At 42.4% G+C, this 21525-nt stretch overlaps 1 protein-coding gene across 10 annotated transcripts in view; it reads left to right on the plus strand.

The window, feature by feature from the left end:
• Nucleotides 1-21525, plus strand: part of LOC133128295 (uncharacterized) — a 77474-nt gene that overhangs the window by 55287 nt on the left and 662 nt on the right. For all 10 annotated transcript variants that reach the window (XM_061241699.1, XM_061241691.1, XM_061241715.1 and 7 more), the window contains 7 exons: nt 15511-15560; nt 16091-16438; nt 16835-17143; nt 17312-17581; nt 17668-17958; nt 18701-18797; nt 20167-20218. In XM_061241699.1, coding sequence (XP_061097683.1) covers nt 15511-15560; nt 16091-16438; nt 16835-17143; nt 17312-17581; nt 17668-17958; nt 18701-18797; nt 20167-20218 — 1417 coding nt within the window. The remainder of the gene's footprint in view (nt 1-15510; nt 15561-16090; nt 16439-16834; nt 17144-17311; nt 17582-17667; nt 17959-18700; nt 18798-20166; nt 20219-21525) is intronic.

Below are 21525 nucleotides of genomic sequence, written 5' to 3' on the forward strand. Positions count from 1 at the left end.
GATCGCTGTGTAATTTTTCAGGAAAGCCATAATGGATTATGAAGTTTTCCCACAGGCATTTGGCTACTGTTCGAGCTTTCTGATTAGGAGTTGGAATTGCCAGTGCATACTTTGTAAAAAAGTTGGTGATCACGAGCACATCCTTTGCATTGCTTCTGTCGGGTTCTATTGATAGAAAGTCCATACAGACTAACTCCAGAGGTCTTGTGACTGGGATGTTGACCAGGGGCGCTGCCCTTTCTGGTGGTATTTTACGACGTACACAGCGGCTGCAACTCTTTATCTTCCTTTCAACGTCTGTAGCCATTCGGGGCCAAAAGAATCTGGATTGTGTGAGGTCAAGGGTTCGGTCGAAACCCATGTGACCCATGTCATCATGAAGGCTTCTCAGTACCATGTCTCTAAACTTCACAGGCAAAACGATCTGGCATTGAGTTTCTTCTCTGACTTGCCTCTTCCTGTAGAGAATGTCATCCTTCAACTCAAGATTGTTTATCTCTCGCAGAAAGATGGGAAGTTCTGGCAGCTCTTTCTTAACGGCAGGAGGAGGGGTTTCTCCAGTTTCCATCAGACGGAGGATCTCACAGATGGCAGGGTCAGCTCTCTGTTGTTGTTTCAAATCTTCCTCCGATATACTGGAAATGACAGGAAACCGCAGTGTTCAAAGCTGTCTGGAACTGCTTTAGCCATCATAGAAAGAGATGCAACTAGAGGGTTGATGGGACCATTCTCATGAATGTTTGTAGAGGGCAGACGAGATGTCTTTCACAGACTGTGGAAGTCGCGAGAGACCATCAACGTTGCATTTCCCTGCTCGGTACTGCAGTTGGAACTGAAAGGTGGAGAGGGCAGACAACCATCGATAGCTTGTTGCGTCCAACTTGGCTGTGGTGACCAGGTAAGTTAACGGGTTGCTGTCCGTGAGCACGGTGAATGGGACCCCATACAGGTAATCAGAGAACTTTTCAGTTACAGCCCACTGAGGGCTAGGAACTCACGTTTGTGAGCTGGGTAACGGGATTCGCTCTTCGATAATCCACGGCTTGCATAAGCTATAACATGCATGACTCCCTCCTGCTCCTGATATAGGGCTGCTCCTAATCCAGTGGTGCTCGCATCAGTGCGTAACACATATAGCAGCTTTGGGTCGGCAAATCCTAACACTGGAGCAGTGGTGAGTTTGTCAAGGATAGATTCAAATGCATGTTGACAGCTGTCAGTCCACCGTTTTCCAAAAGGCTCTTTTGCTTTGAAGTACTGGCCGGTGTTCTCTTTGGATTTGTCACTCTTTCTAAGGGGTGGGTACCCAGCAGTGAGGTCATTCAACGGCTTAACTATCTTAGAATAGTTATGGATAAACAGCCGGTAACACCCAGCAAAACCTAAAAATGAGCATAACTCTTTGAGGTTCTTTGGGCCAGGCCAGGTCTCCAGGGCCTCAATCTTTTGGGGGTCTGTTTCAACCCCATGCTGAGACACAATATGTCCTAAGTACCTCACAGATGTCTGGAAGAACTTGCATTTCTCTATGGACAGTTCCAGGGGAAGCATATATAGAGAGAAAAGCAAGGGTCCAAGCACAGATCCTTGTGGTACTCCGTATCTTACCCTGGTCTGATAAGAGGAGTCATTGTTAAAGTGCACAAATTGATATCGGTCTGAAAGGTATGATCTAAACGAAAGAGAGCCTGTCCATGGAGATCTACACGATTTTCAAGTATATCCAACAGGATCAGGTGATCCAACTGTGTTGAATGCTGCATTTAAATCTTGAAGCACAAGTACAGAGCACTTTGAACAGGGTTATAGCAGTGCTGTGGAAGGGTATAAAACCAGATTGAAAAACTTCCAGTACATGATTGGGGTGCAGGAATGAACAATGTTGTTTTACAATTAGCTTTTCTAGTACTTTAGACAGGAACGGAAGGTTTGAAATGGGCCTGTAGTTGGACAAATCCTTCACATCTAAGTTTGGTTTCTTAAGAAGTTGTAAAACCCCATGCTAACCCAACGATGGAATTCAGCGCGGGCTGAAGGTATCTGCATGCTTGTCCTTCTGGTGCTGCTGAAAGAATATTAGTACGGTTATGCGGAGAGTCTAGATCAGCCAACAAATAAACCACGATACAAAGACAGTAGTACCACTCTGCCTTCCACTCTCTACTGGTCCGGGCTGAGCAAGAATCTCCACAATAGGGCCAATATATTCACCTTTGTTGTCTGACTCCATTTGAATAAAACCAGGCCTTTGATCTTCATCTAAAAATGGTCCAAATCCAAATTTAGTCAATTTGGATTTTGAAGCATTGCTCTCCAGCTCCCTAGGTTCCTGGATGGTTACCAAGTCCTAGGTTTACTTTTGTGGAAATTAGACCATTGCACCAGTCGCACTGAAACAAGCAAAACAATACTAAACATGAATATACCCAAAACCTGCTTTGTCATGGAACATCCCATGCTTAATTCATTCCAGTGACTGAATCCTGAGAGTATTGAGACAGAGTGATTGACAAGGGAACAGATGGACTAACAAGGTGCAGAGAAGGGGCTAGGGCCCACTGGAATAGAATGGTGTGTTCTGGTGGGAGGTTGTAAACTTTTATGGCACCACCACCAGAGGAACACCGCTTCACCTACTCACTGGCTGTGTGTAACAGTGCAACTAATAAAGGGTATTCCAACCAGTCCGCCTTACGAAGTGGTTTGATGACTGCAAGTTTAAGAGCCTGTGGTATGTGTCCAGATGCTAAAGAAGCATTGACAATATGTAGGAGTGATGCTCCAATCACTGGTAGTAGCTCCTTCAAAAGCTTTGTTGGGATAGGGTCTAGAAGACAAGGAGAAGATTTTGAAGAATTAACTATGGTATTAAACTCAATGAGCTCTATTGGAGTAAAAGAGTTCAGATAAACCATCGGTCCTTCCGAGGATTCTGCATCTATGTGTTGAGTGGATGGAAGGAAAGACCCTATAGGAGGGGTGGCAGAGGAACTTTGAATCTTGTCCCTGATTTTTATAATTTTGTCATCAAAGAAATTCATGAAATCATTGCTACTAAACCATATTGAGACACAGGGATCAACATGATTCTTAGTCAGTCTGGCAACAGTTTTAAACAGGTGCCTAGGATTGTTTCTATTTTCATCAATTAAGGGAGAGAAATATGTTGACCGTGCTGTGTAGAGGGTGTGTTTACATAGGATTGTTAGGCATGACTGCTATATTTGCTATTTCTGTGTCATAAGTTAAGACCAGATCGAGAGTATGGTTACGGGACTGTGTGGACTGATGTATATGTTGATCAAAGCCAATAGATTCAATGATAGACAGGAATGCTGGTCTGAGATGATCACCTTCACTATCCATGTGAATATTAAAATCCCCTGCAAATACTACTTTATCTGAAGTTACAACCAGTCTGGAAAGGAATTCGGCAAACTCAAGTAAGAAACCACTGTAGGGGCCTGGTGGCCTGTATACAATCACAAGGACAAACTGACTGCTTTTTTGTCCGGATGTGCAAAACTGAGAGCAAAAAATCGAAGCCAGATTTCAAAGTAGCATGGAGATTGGAATTATATACAGCAGCAACACCTCCTCCACGACCCTCAGATGGGGAACATGAGTATAACTCTAACCAGGAGGGGTGGATTCATTGAGGGCAACATATTCATCAGTTTTAAGCCAAGTTTCAGTTAAACATAGGATTTCACTTTGCTGATTGGTAATTAATTCATTTGCAAGAGTTGCTTTAGGAGTTAGTGATCTGATATTAATCAATCCAATCAATCTCAGTTTGGTTAGCCACATTATAAGTAGAATGACAGGGTCTGATTTTCTTTAGATTAGCCATACAAATCCTTCATTGGCTTTTTAGCAAAGCTTAATTTAGGTTGGGGTACAGACACTATCTCAATAGTATGAAACCTGGACAGCAGTTCTTGGGAACAAGCAGAAATCTGTTTAAGACAAAAGGTCTGCTGCCTGGCCTTGGCTCTGGTGGGTCAAGAAATTTAATTTCTGACATTATAAAATACATTTCTAGAGAGAAGAGCAGCACCCTCCCACAAGGGGTGTAAACCATCTCTTCTCAAAAGACCAGGCCTCCTCCCAAAGGTATTCCAATTGCCGTTTTGCTGGGCACTGAACAGACAACCTGTGATTTTGTGATGTTAATCTGCTGTAGACCGAGAGTGTCTAATCACCACGCCGATAGTATGTTTTTCAACTCCTGTTTGATTAATCTTCTGAAGAGGGTGCAACAAGATTACCTAATCAAAAGACTCCGGCAGACTCCAGCAGACTCTGGGGCCAGCCAGAGATGCAGGAGGGAGCATGTGACTTATGTCCCTGTCACGTCATAATTTATGGGAAAAAATCTGTTTCCATCAGCCTCTGTCTGACTGGGCAGTCTAATACGCTTCTGTGGTTGAGCGCCCCCCAATCCTCAACACGTCCAGGGGAGTCCTAGTTGGAATTACATTAGATTGATTGAATTTGGGTGAACAGGGTGCAAAGTGCATACCCATAACCAGGGATAAGTATGCTGAAAGGAAGTACAATTTCAACTGCTAACAGTACAACAAAGATAAGGACTAGGGCCTATTTGATCATCAGATTAAAAATAATATATATATATATATAATACTGCACCACGCAAATATATGAACAGTGCAACTTTCATGACAAATAAATACTTCTTGATCAGTTTTGGTTGTTGTGTGTGTGTAAAGTGTAATTCCTTCCGTTTTCATGAAAACAATGTGACATTGTTGTGGGGAAGCTGTTGCTAACCAGAGATTACGAACTGGGCAGGCAAATAGATGTTCAGACCTTTGGTCTTGTGCAGTTATTTCTCATTTTCTCTATAAATATTGCTCCAATTCACACCAATCAAAGTGTTTTGGTGTCAGTAAGCAACTATAATCATAAACCATATTTCTTGGGAGAAAAACTACCATTTACGTCATTTTCATCACCACTTCATTTGCAAAGATACAGCTGATGCACCAGCAAAGAAGAATGTGGAGGACCAACAGGAAATGCAACCGGATTTCATATTTTGTTTACATTTTTTCATATTTTCTCATTGTGGTGGGTGCGGAATGGATTTATAGCCAAACGATAGACCAGTATTTGAGGATTTCAAGTCTGCACTTAGCTCATTTTTGACCAAAATCGAACCTGGCGCAGTTTCTTCAGTACTCTGTAAAAGAGAGAACTACACGATGACACACCCTTTCTCATGATGTGACGCTCTCTGTCTTGCTTAATTTCCTTGAAGTAAGACAGAGGCGTGGGACGTGACAGCAATTGTCACATTTGAATGAATATTATGACCATCCATTGCGACGTGCGTTTCTCATAGTGGTGATCCCCAAAATGGGAGGGGAAAGGGATGATAGGCTAAAACTCCTCCTACATGGGATACTTAGAGGATAGGGACCCTCAGAGCTACTACGGTAGTGAGGAGTGACAGTAGATTTTTCCCCTGTTTTGTGAATTGTGATTATTGTTAATAAATGTTAGCAATGTTGTTGAAAGTGTGTTTCTCTTGTGTGTTTCCAACTGAAATGCTCTTTGCTCAGGTTTCAACATTACATCACTGTTGATTGGTGCAGCTGCTGGTGTTGGTGCCATGATGGTTATGTTCCTCATCATGAAGGCCATTCAAAAGCAGGCCAGGTGTGTACGCAGGTTTTCATTGTCACCAGTTACAATGGCCAAATGTACTTCTGATTTGAAGGGGCAGGTAGTTTGAAGCAGAGATAATTACAGGGGTATGTTGGCTGTGATGCTTCCATCCAATTACAAGAGAGATAGTGTAAAACTGATCTCAATGGTGAAAATACTGAAAGCTGGGCCTGTGATGTATTTTGGCAGTGATGTTGTGTGTTATTCCCAGGAAAAAGACGGACAGCCAGTGTTGTGAAAGGAAGGAAACTGAAGGGGTGAGGATGAGCCCTCTGTTTCACAGTTATGCGCACATGAACAAACAGCTAAGCTTAAAGGTACAATAGGTAATATCAGACTTCTAACGGTCTAGAGAGGATTAGCAGCAACAAAAACCTTCAAACCACATCCCTCCCCCTTCTCTGTAAACGCACTGACGCTGAAACACCACTGGCTGTGGTAAGTAAAACCAATTTTCAACCAATGAACTTGAATTATTGTAGTCATGGTACAGTTTTGGTACATATTGCCGGCCCGTCAACTGTATGTTTCGGGGGAGTCAACATGTCAGTGAGCCTTTTTCAATGATAGGACCTTGTTTTAACACAAAAATCTTATTTATTGTACCTTTAACTTTTTAATCATAATTAAAAAACATGCATGGCATGAAACACAATGGAATCTATCATCACTCACACATGCACATACCCACACTCGCCCACACACATGAACATGCAGACACCTGAACATGCACACGCACACACCATTAGGGGAATTGTATCTAGAATTTCCCAGATAGGAGCAGTTGAGAAATGCACAGTTTTAAAAGAAACAGCGCTCGCTTTGCAGAGTCCTCCCCCAGCAGAAGAAGACCCAGTCTACGCCAACCACGCCAAGGCAACCACCCAACCCAGGGACCCACAGCTGGGAGGAACAGACCCACAGCCCCTGGCAGAGGACCGAAACAAGGCAGAGCTGGAAACCATGCATTACTCCTCGATAAAGCACTCCCCCCGCTCCGTGGAGACACAGGGCCAGGATGCCCGTGAAGGAGCCACAGGTCACGGTGACGATGTGGTCTATTCACAGGTGGCCCTGAAGAAGAAAACCTAGAAAGGGTAAGCAGAGGAAGGGGGAGGTGCACTGGGGGGGAGCCCAACCCCTTTTTTTCACCTGGAGGAGCGGCCATTCTTCTCGGCAAAATTGGAGGGAAAAGCAGAATGCAATAATCCACCACGGTCCTTCATCAATCTCACTCTCATCTCTCACTCTCAATCTCATCTCACTCACTCTGTTTCATCATTATTACATTACATTACATTACAGGCATTTGGCAGACACTCTCATCCAGAGCGACAAACAGTTGATTAGACTAAGCAGGAGACAATCCTCCCCGGAGCAATGCTGGGTTAAGGGCCTTGCTCAAGGGCGTGTCCCAGTCATTTACCTTAACCACTACGCTACAGGCCGCCCCGTCATCAGTCCACAATGCATTGCATTGAATGCATTGAAATGCATTGAAACATATCGGACTAACAAGAATCTACATTATTTCTGCCTTGAAGAACCCAGCAGCAGTAAGGATGTAGGAGCCGCATAACCACAGCAACACTTCCCGTCATCGTTAAAAAACACAGATTCCAGAACCATATGACCGCTACAGAGACTAGTTGCAGCTCCAATTCCAACCTCAGAATCTCTTAATTTGGAACTTCTAAATGTGCAGTCTCTCAATTATGAATTCCTCCTGCTGCGTGACTATATGACGGACTACGATAATGGGCTTAGTATTATGTGTCTAACTGAAACCTGGCATCAGCCTGGGGTCTACTCAGCCCTTTATGAGGCATGCTCCCCGGGCTACAAGTACACTGAGAAAGGCTGCCGCTCCAAACGTGGTGGTGGTCTTGCCATCTCGCACCAAGCTGAACTGCCTGAAATATATCATCTTTTGAATGTCTCACTGTTAAATGCAACCTCCTCTCCCTTCCCATCAGTATTTTTCTCATCTACTGTAAGAACCCCCCAAATACACCAAAAGGCGGAAGTATCTGAGAAGTGAAGGAAACACCTGACCAATGCTACTGGAACAGGGTTCATTTAATTTTGTTCTCGTTTATCTGACTCCAAAAGATAAATTCAACTGATCCTCTGTTCTAACAGTTCAACAAAAGGAACTGCCAATGTCCGGCAATAGTGATCGCTATCTATTTGTATAGACGCGGACGTGCCTGTGGCCTGTATAGCCTACAATAATACACTTAGTATGTATCTTGTGACGGCACTGGTGAATAGGCGAGTGACTATGGGGTGCAGGTATCCTAGGTTGTCTATGTCTGTAAGGACTCTAAACTTCTGAGTGTGCAGTGGTGCGAGTCAAGAGGAAACAATTTGAACCTGCATCCTCTTGACTCGCACCACTGCACACTCAGAAGTTTAGAGTGTGCAGTGGAGCGAGTCAAGAGGATGCAGGTTCAAATTAATACAATTTATTCGACAATGTGCATTGCAGAAATATAATTATGTGGAAAGGTGCAATATGAATGGCTATACGTGAATGGTACGCAGGAGGTCGTATTATAGAGTCTCCTCAAACTATTCCACGTTTCCATCTATATACCCTGGGTTTACAGGAAAAACAGCAAATCATCAAATAAAGAGTCACAAGACGGTGGTAACAACAATGGCCCTGCTCTGTATGTCCAACAAATCTGGTTAACCTTTATAGCACAGCTGGATGCTGACTCACAGGTAACTAGCATTACCTGTGGTTTATTCCTTCAAGATCTTTATTCAGCAACCAATGTACCACACCACCAATGACACCAAACTATTTCCCACAACACAAGCTATCTAAAGACACTAAACACTGTACGTGGAAAACCCATGATCTATAGGAGGAGGCAGCACAATGATGGGAGCAATAGTTCGGTCTTTTCATCAAACCTTGCTGACCCAGTGTCAACATGGTCAACACAGTCTGTTTCCTTTTGGGGGTCTGCAGAGAGGGACACTTATGTAAAATGCCCTACACTACCAACCCCCTAGATCCAACTCATCCCTCGCTCCTGAAATAACCCATCTTCTCACATCACTCTGCTCTACCTCAACCAATATTTCGGTCCTCTGTGATTTCAATATTCAAGTTTACTCCCCCCTCAAGCCATTGTGTGGCAACTTGCCTTGCCTTGCCTTGACCTGAAACAGCATGTCACTGTCCCTACTCGGGGGCATATACTGGACCTGGTCATCACTAATGCTGTCCCCATCAACAACCTTCAGGTTGATGACCTTGGAGGGTAGGACCAGATGGTTGTGTCAATTGACCTAGTCTCCTTGCCTCTGTTAATCAAAGCCCAAGCGTCAGATGTGTTTCCGGTACTGGAGAACCATTGACCCAGAAAGCCTGTCACATGACCACCTGAACCTTGCACCCCCCCCCCCCCCCCCCAACCTTCTCATCAGCAGTTGAATTAGTTGAGTTTTACAACAAATCTCTGAGTAATATATTCAACCTCCATGCACCCATCAGAACCCGGTGGGTTGGCCTTTCCCACTCTGCTCCCTGGTTCACTCGTGAATTGAGAAGAATTAAATCTTCTGGACGCATTCTTGAGCATCGTTACAGTTACCAGGCTCACTGTCCAGAAACTGGCTTATCATGAGCACCAAAGGACTTCTCCCAAAGCCCTGAAGGAGGCTCATTCAATGTTTTACTCCAACCTCTCCACTGACTTCCCATCTCACACCGGATCAGATTCAAAACCCTTCTCCTCTGTCACGTCTGTGCCCCTCTTCCTATTGTTTTTTCCTTTATCTGCTTTAACTCCAGTCCTTGATTTACCTATCTTTCCATTATGCATATACGCATTTCCTTCCTGTCTTGTTCCAGCTGTTTCTCGTTGTTTTTCATCCTCTCTTCCCCAGCATCCACACCTGTTAATTGTTTAGTTCATTTGTTCTTATATTTAAGCCTGCCTGTTTTGTTCTTTGGTTGCTTGTTTGTCAGTTATGTTTTCCTTTTGCCAAGTTCTAGCCTCTATTTTCTGTCCTGTTTACCTGTGTGCATTCTGCTCTGCTCAGCTCTGCTATAGGGTGTCCTGTAGCGTAGTGGGTAAGGTCCATGACTGGGACCCGCAAGGTCGGTGGTTTGATCCCTGCTGTAGCCACAATAAGATCCACACTGCTGTTGGGCCCTTGAGCTAGGCTGTTAACCCTGAATTGCTCCAGGGGAGGATTGTCTCCGGCTTAGTCTAATCAACTGTACGTCGCTCTGGATAAGAGCGTTTGCCGAATGGAATGGAATGGAATGGAATGCTCTGTTTTGTTTTTGGTTTCCTTAATGTTGACCCCTGCCTGGCTCTTTGGATTCTGTATTTTTTTGGATTGTGGATTTCTGTACCTCTGCCCTGTTTGGTCTAACTACCCGTTTTTTAGACCTTGCCTGTTTTTCTGGAATTTGTCTCGTTCTGCCTGTACTTAATAAAGCCTGCCGTATTCTCCTTATCCCTTAGTCTGTGATTGGTTCCTCTTTCCCTTGCATTCCTGACTCTCCTCACTGTTGTACGTGTATGTGCCTAAACAACAAAGCAGCCAATTATCTTTCAGAACTGCTCACTCAACAGCATTCCTATCCAGTCTTTGACTTTTCACCCTCAAGACCAAGCACTGCTCAATGGGGGATCGGGCCTTCTTTCAGCTGATCCCCATCAAATTGCGGTTAAGATTTGATCTCACATCATATCACAAGATCATATTTTATGTCACACTTTGGGATTACAACAGTGGTATGCAGAACAGCATCTGTGAAGACATAATAAATCAAACATCTAAGTAGATAGGCTACAGCAGCAGAAGACCAATAAGTAAAAACTACATCACTTTATGATGTAGACCTGTACCATCAACCTCATTATCATTGTATCCTATAAAAACCCAAAGTGCAAGAGTACAGAAATGAAATAACAGACTTTATTGTTTACCTTTTTCTGCAGTTGATACTACTGTTAATGGTATTTGTTCACATACAGTATATAGATTTCTTGAGTCTCAGGAGCTATTGCACACATTTAGCTCATTTCATATTTTTTTCTTTGGAAGTTGTTGCCAGAATTATCTACACTATGTGTATGGTGTCATGTTTCAGAGAAATGTGGTTCGGTTACATCTAGCCACACATTTCTCTGGTAGTTATTTAAAGATTACAGGCTCACATTCTGGGCATATTTCACAAAAAGCCACACATGAGCACTTCCTCTTTTGTGTGAGTTTGGACTGGTGCTCTGCAGGCTGAGGGTCAGTGTGCAGTGGAGAGAGACTGGATGTTCTTCTGTCTGACACGTAAGTACACTTCCACCTGAGTAACACTTGGTGCAGTTAAACTACATACTATCTTCAGGCTGCTGATCTTATTGAAGTATATTTAAACAAACTGGAGAGCTTGATTAATCCTGTCTGTAATAGAAGCATTTTAGGTACATTTTTTCTCAGGATTTATTGTGGTTTTCAGGAAAAGAAATAAAAATGTGGTTTTCATTTTTTTTTTTAATCTATCAATTACTACTGAATCCACAAATAAAGTGTTTGCAAAGCATTAAAGGTCAAATGAAATGTTACAAATACCACCCTGCTCTACTTTATTGTGTGGCTTAAACAGCAGTTAAGTTTGTTGATTGTTCAGTTCAATGTGTAGTAGATGTTAGGTATAAGGCCAGCAGCATCAGCGCTTCATTTAAATTAAACTTCTTTATTGAACAACATTCTTTGCTGTTGCATGTAGGTAAGTGTATTGTGGTTTTGTTCTCTCTTACCACACATAGTTGAATGATTAAACTAAGAGTTAATTTTTTTTTACAGTTTTGTATGAATCATAATCCTGCACCAAGCAAAATACCCAGCAGTCATGAGTCACACCAGTTCTGAACTCTGACCCCTGCTTTCATTCTATATCATTCTATACTGTGACAGGCTTTGGTTTGGACGGTCAGATTTTGTTGCACTGTTAAAATTAATGAAGTCAATCAAGATGGTGATACGATAAAATCTTCTTGCAGTTGTGTTTGGGCTAGAGAGTGATATTTTTCCTGTTTTTGGTTAGGGAGAAGGGAGAACAAGGCCATTCTATTGGATGTGTTTTCAGTATAGGATACATGGACAGAACACTCAAAGAGCTGCTTTCATTACTGTGAAATACACGTGTGTTCTGAGAAACTCTGAGTAGTGTGGACATTTCCAGGGATGAACGTGTAAGGGCTGAACGGTACTGGGCATGTTGTGTTTATTTCGTGAGGTCATGTGTTCCTTTTTTGGCTCTTTCAGGACACCCTGATACACATAACAGTGCATTTCACATGGATTCATTGATCTCTCAAACAGATTTAGCTTTAGGAAATTCACAGACCTGATTTGAGTTTGTTCCAAGTGTAAAACCCCACGCAAACCCAACGACGGAATTTAGCGAGGGCTGAAGGTATCAGCCTGCTCGTCCTTCTGGTGTTGCTGAAAGAATACTAATAGGGTTAAAAATTAGTGGCCCCTATGCGGAGATTCAGCCAATAGATCAGCCAATAAATAAACCACGATACAAAGGCAGTAGTACCACTCTGCCCTCTGCTCTTTGCTGGTCCGGGCTGACCAAGAATCTCCACAATAGGGCCAATAGATTCACCTTCGTTTATCTGACTCCATTTTAGAATAATAATTTAGATTAGTTGTCCACATTACGTAGATTTCTTATTGATAATTTTGACTTGATCGCTATAGGAATCCTGTACTGAGATTTACTCTCCGAACAGTCCTCTGCTGGTCCCGCCGCATGTCACATTGCGCGTTATGTGCACGTCTCACGAACTGACTAGATATCTATAGTCATCACAGAGGTCGCAGGAATAGCTACTCTTGGGTATATCTGTTTACAGCCTAGGGACCCAAGCAGACCAACCTAGCTACGGCTGTGCTCAACATGAATGAACTACCACGCGGAGGCGAGGGATTTACCATCATAGGTCTACAGGTGCTATACGCCGTGATACATTAAGCGTAAATATTCATCCTCCCTACACCAGTTTGAGGGGGTAAACCAAGCATTCCCTGTATAACATTGAGTGTCAGTCAGCGAAACCACACAGATCAAGTTTTAACAATTTATTTTACCAGGTAGGTTACATACGTAATTACACACTAGTAATATAAAAACATTAGAAGGAAACCAAATTACGGAGTCTTAAAAGTAATACCTGGTAATAAAAGCTACATACAGGAGTCTGGCTACAGACACCCTGTACATAGAAATTATGTGCACGGTGTGCACGGGAGTCTGATTGCATCCTCCCAGATTGCTTAGTTTACTGTCCTTAAATCCAAAATCTGGCCTTTGATGTTAACCCTAAAAATGGGTCACCCATCTGGAATTTGGAGCCATGCCTCCCCAGGAAACGCAGGGGGGTTGAGGCACATGGCTTTCACTGGGGCAGAGCTCCACACAGTTTCTCCCTGGTTCCTGGTTGGTTATGATTTCCAGGGTTTGCTGTTGCAGAAATGAAACCATTGCACCAGTCGCACTGAAACAATCAGAATAATACCAAACATGAATATTATCTAAACTGACTTTGTCATGAAACATCCAGTGCTGTACACATCATTTAGTGACTGAGTAAAGAGGGAGAGATCAATAAAGGGGGGTTCAAGAGAATGGCCTTGCAGGAAGTATTTCCTCACAACCTCTCTGTGCCGTAAAAAATGTTGCCCCGTCGTAACGAGTTTTACGGCTGGAGGCCTGAGTCTTCCCCAACCGGCTCCTGCCCGTATGGGTGCGGAGATAGTGGGGGTTAATGGTGCATGCACCTGGGGTTAAATTACTTTACAGCCACATTTTGCCACAATACCAGAGGAAGTCAGCAAGCTGACCAGCGCTCTGAGTGACAATGCCAGATGTTAATCATTTCCGCCTTACACAAGGGTGTTTGGCTGTAGGCCACGCAGGAAAGAAGCCAGTTTCCAATGTTTGGATATAAATGTATCGTCTAAACCAGGGGTCGGCAACCCGCGGCTCTGGAGCCGCATGCGGCTCTTCAGCCTCCTTGTAGTGGCTCCCTTTGGCCATGACAGAAAAAACATGAAAATGAATAACGGTTATTTCTTAATTAATTTTTTTATTTATATATTATTTTATTTTTGTTTCGAGGTCATACTTTAACATCGAATTTAAAAAAAGTTTTTATAATTTGTCGACTAAAATATGCGTCACATCAACGTCTATCTATATCTATAGCCCTCGCCTTTACCTGCAGGCGCCATGAAAAAATCCCAAAAAAGAAAACTCTCAGAAGAAAGAGAGTTTAATTCTGCGTGGATAGATTTGTTTGCCTTCACCGCCAACGACGCTGGCTTACCTGTGTGCTTAATATGTGGCGAGAAATTGTCAAACAACAAAAAATGTAACGTTCAGAGACATTTTCAAAACAAGCACGCAGCATTTGCTGAAAATTACCCAACTGAAGATGACCGAAAGAGAGCAATTTCGGAACTGCTACGGAAAGTTGAGCAGAGCAAACATACTTTCAAGAAGTGGATCACCTCTCCAGTCAACTACAGCTGCTAGTTTTGTGGCTGCTCAGGAAATCGTAAGGAGGGGGAAGCCGTTCACAGACGGAAAGTACATGAAAGATTCGTTCATAAAAATATCAGAGACATCGACCCATCCCTGCTAAACATATCCGCATTCACAGGAGTAAGTAAGCCCGATCTTGAAATTGAACTGGCCGACATAGCGGATAAAGATTTATGGGGTTCCAAGTTCAAAAGCCTGACAGCGGATCTTGAGGAAGTCGCCCGTCAGAAGGCCACTCTCGCTAAAGAGCACAAATGGAGTGATATTGTAAACCTCCCCAAAAACTTATTTTTGAACCATGGAGTGCCATTCCCGACACGTATATCAACATGAAAAAGTATGCATTTGGAGTCCTGTCCATCTTTGGCTCAACATACTTATGCGAGTTTTCTCGAGCATGACCTTCATAAAGTCCAAATATCGCTCCCGCCTCACAAATGAGAGCCTACAGTCCTGTGTGAAGATCAAAGTCACATTAAACAGGTGAGAACAATAACATTTATTTTTCAGAAAAAAACATTTATTTCAGACCCGGAGCTGATGTAGTTTTTTTTTTTTTTGTATGTTGAAGTGCTTCGATTGATTGCTGGCTGAGAAAGAAACCTGAAGAGGATCAGAGCACACTGAAATGGACTTGTCACAAACGTTCCTAATTTTATGTTTACTTTTTTTAAAGCTGCTAAGCTGCGGCTAAATGTTTTATTTTTATTAAAGTGGGCTAGTTTTTATTTTAATTTTACAAAATATTGGAAGGACTCAAATAGGCCTGTATAGTTCACTGTTAAATTTATTTCAAAGTAGGCCTACACATGCACACTGCACTTCTGTTTGTTCTATTCTGTTGTTGTAACAGGTAAAATTAAAAAAAGATTAAAACTTTTAAAAGTTTATAAGCTGTGTTATGTTTTGCGGCTTCAGACTATTTGTCTTTGGTGGAAGAGAGGGCAAAATGGCTCTTTTGATAATAAAGGTTGCAGACCCCTGGTCCAAATGCTTCTGCAGTCCCTTGGCCATCAGATATGTATTATATTTAGCTTCATACAGTGTATTAACATGTTAAGCTTCATACAGTGTATTAACACATTGTGGATTATACCAGTTTATCAGGGGGCCGTCCCAACATACAAATAATACAAAGACATTTTCTAGTACTTGATTTTAATAGAAAGTGTTATGTTCTCCGGAGGGTGTTGGTGCTGTGTTCTAACGTCAGTTCCTCTACTCCCCAGAGACATGATTAAAGTGGCATGGCTCATTCTCATTGGCTGCCTGCTGCAAGGTGAGTCCTGAAGGAGGAGGAGTCTAACTCTATCCTAGAGATAAATGTTTACTGTATTAAACTGATAAATTATTACTGTATATAATTACAGTATAAAAATGTGAATTCAGGAATTGTATATATACAAACTGGTATAGATAATGGGTGTGGTTGATACTAATTATTAATCCATATTTCAGTCTGCAAGGATTTTGTTTTAATATGAATAAAAATATAGACACTGAATTTCTGCATTAAGTGTTATTTGGTCTGTAAAGACGCCGTTGTGCGTGTAAAAGCTGCCCCAAATTTCCTTACACCTCATGTATTCACAGAGCTGTGTTGTGTGTGTGCTGTAGGATCACTCGTGTAATATTGTGACAGAGCTGTGTTGTGTGTGTGCTGTAGGATCACAAGTGTAATATTGTGACAGAGCTGTGTTGTGTGTGTGCTGTAGGATCACTAGTGTAATATTGTGACAGAGCTGTGTTGTGTGTGTGCTGTAGGATCACCAGTGTAATATTGTGACAGAGCTGTGTTGTGTGTTGTAGGAGCCCTGGGCGGAGAGTGGGCAGTCTGGATGCCTCAGAGTATAAAAGTTCTGAGTGGATCCTGTGTGCTGATTCCCTGCAGATTTGATATCCCGTCTGAATGGGAAAAAGATCTGCCAGGGACTACAGTACAATGGCATCGTGAAAAGGATGATACTGTAATGTTTGATTCTAAAAGCCAATCTGAATCTCATCTGCAAGGAACGTTCACTGGAGACCTGCAGCGCAAGACCTGCACTACACTCCTAGAGAACCTTCCAAAACATGCTCGTGATAAATATTTATTCAGATTACATGACCCCATCAAATATACTTTTCGAGAAACATTTGTTGAACTTATTATCACAGGTAGTGCCCTTTCTGGTCAATGGCACATTTTTGTTCGTTTTATTAGTAGTAATGTACATAGTAATGTCATTTGAGAGTGTGTATAGTTAAGCGGCCATTCTTCAGAAAGCTCAACTTCAAAATATACCGTAAATATCTCATACATGAATGGCATAGCATTGTGGAACGTATGAGGGTATGAACAAGTACAGAAAACATTTGACAACCTGGGCTGCTACCTGTTTATTTGCAGAAAGAAGTGTACTTCATGTTGGTGTCAAATTGTCTGATTCACTTTTTATGTTTTAATTTGTATGTGTATTCATCCAACACTGTTCATGTGGTAATTATTGAGTTCTGTTTGACTCTAATCCTGAGACAGACAGTAACCCTTCCTCATGTCTCCATGTCTCCTAGACTCTCCACCCCAACCCAAGTTAACCACAGAGAAGGTGGAGGTGATGGAGGGGACCTCTGTGAGTTTGAGCTGCTCTGCTGCAGCCCCCTGTCCCAAACTCCCCCCAAATCTGACATGGACCCCCAGGCTGAGTGACAGTGTGGATCAACTGCAAGAGAATGAGGATAAAACCACATCTGTGTCTTCTGTTCTGACCTTCACTGCTTCCCACCTCCACCATGGGCAGAAGATCACCTGCAGGGCACTTTACCCACTGCAACAAGGAGGCAATCAGACGTCTGAGGCCAGTCTCATTCTCACAGTTCTATGTAAGAGAGCTACCTTTTACCGTATTATTCTTAGATTGAGTAAATCAAGGCATTATTATAATAATTGTAATAATAACTATTATATTTTTTCAAGCTGTTCCCATGGTTAATACGCTGCACAGAATTAGCAGCAAAAACATATTGCATTTGTATTCTCATATCTCCTAGATCCTCCAAAGAACACCTCAGTGTCAGTCAGTCCCTCTGGTTCAGTGTTAGAGGGCAGCTCAGTGACTCTGACCTGCAGCAGTAAAGCCAACCCACCAGTGCAGAACTACACCTGGTACAGAGTGAATGGTACAGAGATGAATTCTGTAGGAACTGGACAGAATCTCACCTTCAATGTGACTGAGTCCAGTGGCAGTGAACAGTACTACTGTGAAGCACAGAATAAACATGGCAAGGAGAACTCAAAAACTGTACTGCTGAATGTGATATGTAAGTTCAGTGTTTGATAATTATATCATATTCATTTTATACAGTATAGAACTGTGTTGTTACTACCTGTGGCACCCTGTGTTCAGACATGCCTCAGATCTCTGGCTCTGGGAGCTGCAGCAGAACTGCAGCAGAGATCAGCTGCTCCTGTGAGAGCCGTGGGAATCCCTCTCCCAGCATGGAGTGGCGTGTGTCTGGACTGCGGGTCACTAACTCTACTGACAGAGTCATCAGGGAGGAGCAGCTGGGGAACACAGGCCTGAGGAGCTCCCTCACCATGCGCCACTCACAGGGAGACAAGGCCACTCTCCTCTGCCTCAGTACCAACGCTCTCGGCACCTCCAGCCTCCAGCTGCATGTCCCATCGCCACACTCAGGTATATGGACACAATTTTCTTCTCAATCATGTCATCCATCATCTTTATATTGACCATTTGCATCATATTTTAAAAGCAAAGAAATGATACCTACTTTCTGCGCCTCTGATCATTCTCCTGTTGCATACGCATGATTAAAACATGCAAGTAGCAGGTCTTTAATTAATTGATAAAATATCTGATAAACTTCAGTTGGGATTCCATCCAGAACTGGTCTTTAACGAGGGTGGAACAAGTTAATTGCAGAATGGAGCTCCTCTTCTGTAATAGGCCCTTCACACAGGCTTTTTTGTACAGTGGAAAGTCTCATTTGTTTTGTTGGAAAAAAGGGTTAAAAAGACACATCGTGAGACAGGTGTAAATTTAAATGAAAATATATAATTGGCTTCTTCTCTTGAGCTTGAATTAAATATTTCCCGACTATTTGTAATCTCATTATAACAATTTCAATATACTTTTTTTGGATGAATTTCTATAAGGAAGATGTACAAGCTTTGTACATTTTTCTCCCTCCTTAATCCATTTAGCTTGAAGCCACTTCCTCTGCTAACTATTGCCCATCCTGAAGAACACATGACACTTACTTACCTGTAGATTTCGACATCATGACCCAGTGTAGCATGCCCATATGTGATATAAAATAAAATTTCCAGCCTGTTTCTTCCCTCTGATTGGGTGAATAAATGCATAAGGATTTGTCAAGTGTGTTTCTCAATATCGAATTGAAATGTCCTTTGTTCAGGTGTTAGCATTCCCTCACTGCTGATTGCTGCAGCTGCTGGTGCTGGTGCCATGGTGATAGTGTGCCTCATTGTGAAGGCCATTCAAAAGCTGGGCGGGTGTGTATTCTGCTTTTCATTGTTACCAATTCCACTGGCCAAATTGACATTGAGGGGGTGGGTAAAGCTGTCTCGTTACTCCCTGAATAAATAAATAAAATAAATATAGTGTGTTGGTAACAGGCAACAGAACAACACCAACTGAGATTGGTGGACTTTTTCCAGCTATTCCATTTTTTACCATCCCTTCTGGCTGAGCTGAGGAAGGGATACTGCAAATCACTCCTTCTTAGCAGGTTTTGATTTGCTGATCTCCCCACTACTGGGGAATATTCTAGCTGCCGACTGTAGTATGCTAGTTCATAAGTTGATGTATTCTTCAAGGGTTCCAATTGTATCTGTATGGTCACGCTAGGACCCAAAACTGTACTGACCTCTAGGGTCCTCATCATACATCCCTGTGTTCGATCTGCACTTCGTTGTACATCATCGTTGTAAGAGCGTCTGCTAAATGTCTATAATGTAATGTAATGTCATTAAATATTAGTGAAAGTTCAAATGTAAACACAGTAAAGGGTAAACAATCCAATCAGGAATAAATGCTTAAAATGTCAGTTGGTTCTCCTTGATGATTATAACGGGAGCGTGCCTATGTTCCCTCAGCCCTCTGTCCCCTCAGATCAATGCTCCCTCACATCAGTCCCTCCACCTAGCGTGTAGTGGTGAGAGAGAGGTGGGTGAACTCTGTCGAGTGCAGAGATTATCCCCCTTGTTTCCACTCATTGATTAATACAGTTGTGTTATGTGAAAATAGGTCATCACAATTTTCTCAAATTGACCAAACATAAATTCAATGTACACCAGTGTTAATTTTGTTGACAATAATACATTTTGTTGATAATTTCCGTTATAGTTTCCGTCAACAACATTTTCTTCACTGACGAAAATTAGAGAACTAAATAAAAACGAATTCATGATGACGAAAACTATATTGACATTTTCGTCAATTAATAAAAATCAGAGGAAAACGCGATCCAAAACATAAAATACGACAATACCTGGGTCATGAGCTGGCCCTAGGGTACTTTTGGAAGGGCGCCCCCTGGCGCTGAGGGAACATAGGGCAGACATTTACATTTACATTTTAGTCATTTGGCAGACGCTTTTAATCCAAAGTGACTTACAAGTGCATAGGTTCTTCCACAAGTCAAAGCATCACATCCAGAACTAGGAAAATACATAGGAAGTGCTGTTTTAAACATATAGTCATCATAAGTGCAATTTTTTTTTTTGGGGGCGGGGTTAGACAAGAGGGAAAGGGATATCAGAAAGGGGGGCGGGGGAAATCAGGAGGGAGGACTAAGGTAGAGTTATAATGATAGCAGGGCATGTGGTTTATGTTGGTAGTGATGTTGTGTGTTATTCCCAGGAAAAAAGGGGACAGCCAGTGTTGTGAAAGTAGATGGAAGGACACAGAAGAGGTGAGTCCCTGGGAATCCCTGTGTTTCACAGTTACATTACATTACATTAATGGCATCTGGCAGACACCTCTTCTCCAGAGCGACGTACTGTTGATCGAACCACCGATCTTACGGGTCCCATTCATTTACCTTCACCACTATGCTATTGGCCCCCCACAGTTATATACACAGATACGCACATGCGCACGCGCACGCACACTCGCACACGCACACACACACACACACACACACACACTCTCTCTCATGCCAAAACAGAGTTTAACCAGTGAGGAAAAATATGTCTGCCTGAAAAGGTGGGAATGTATATTTCATACTCAGAACGTCGTAATAAGGCAAATAAGGGTTATGTAAACTCTGCATGTTTTTTGAACACCGAATTAGCTCACCGTGTTCAGAATAGTGCAACTTTCATGACAAATATCTAAATAAATATGTCCAGATCAGCTTTGGTTTTTGTGTGTTTGTAAAGCATAATTCCTTCCGTTTTCCTAAAAACTTTGTACGAGTCACATACGCAATCTATTTCAGCATAGTGCTCCCCGTGACAGTGTTGTGAGGAAACTGTTGCTAACAAGAGGCTACGAACTGGGCAGGCTAGTAAGGTGGTATTCGGACCAACGTGAGCTAAATTTCAAACCTAAAATTTCCCTTGGGATGAATATAGTATCTATCTATCTGTCTATCTATCTAACAAACACAGTCTTCCAAACACAGGGATGTTGTGCAGTTATTTGTCATTTTCTCTATAATTGCATTACATTACATTACATAACAGGTATTTAGCAGACGATCTTATCCAGAGCGACGTACAACTAAGTGCAGATCGAACACAAGGACAAGTGTGAAGAGGACCCTAGAGGGAAGTATGGTTCCGATTTTGGTCCAAGTGGTCCAATTCACATCAGTCAAAGTATTTCAATGTCTGAGATAGTCAATAAGCAAGCATAATCATAAACCACATTCCTCAGGAGAAAAACTACCATTGGAAGCGGCCACTTCCCTGTGTTCTGTTCAGAACACGGTGAGTTTACGTTACTAGAATGACAAGAATGATTGCAACAACTTTAGATAAACAGGTCCTGATGGTACATACAAAAGAGTACTCAGAGGAAGAGCTAATCGTCTATAAACCACGTCAGTTCTTTTTTTAGACTGGAAGATAATGTAATGCTAATGTAGAAGAAGACGTACCATGCTGATCCAGGTAACTACAGGCCAGTCAGTTTAACATTCGGTGAGCACTTTATTAGGTATTACTTAAACTTATATATTAGACTTGTGAGCCACTACATCTGGTCTCAGTTTCC

The sequence above is a fragment of the Conger conger genome, chromosome 1, assembly GCF_963514075.1.
Source record: "Conger conger chromosome 1, fConCon1.1, whole genome shotgun sequence".
NCBI classification, from domain to species: Eukaryota; Metazoa; Chordata; class Actinopteri; order Anguilliformes; family Congridae; genus Conger; species Conger conger.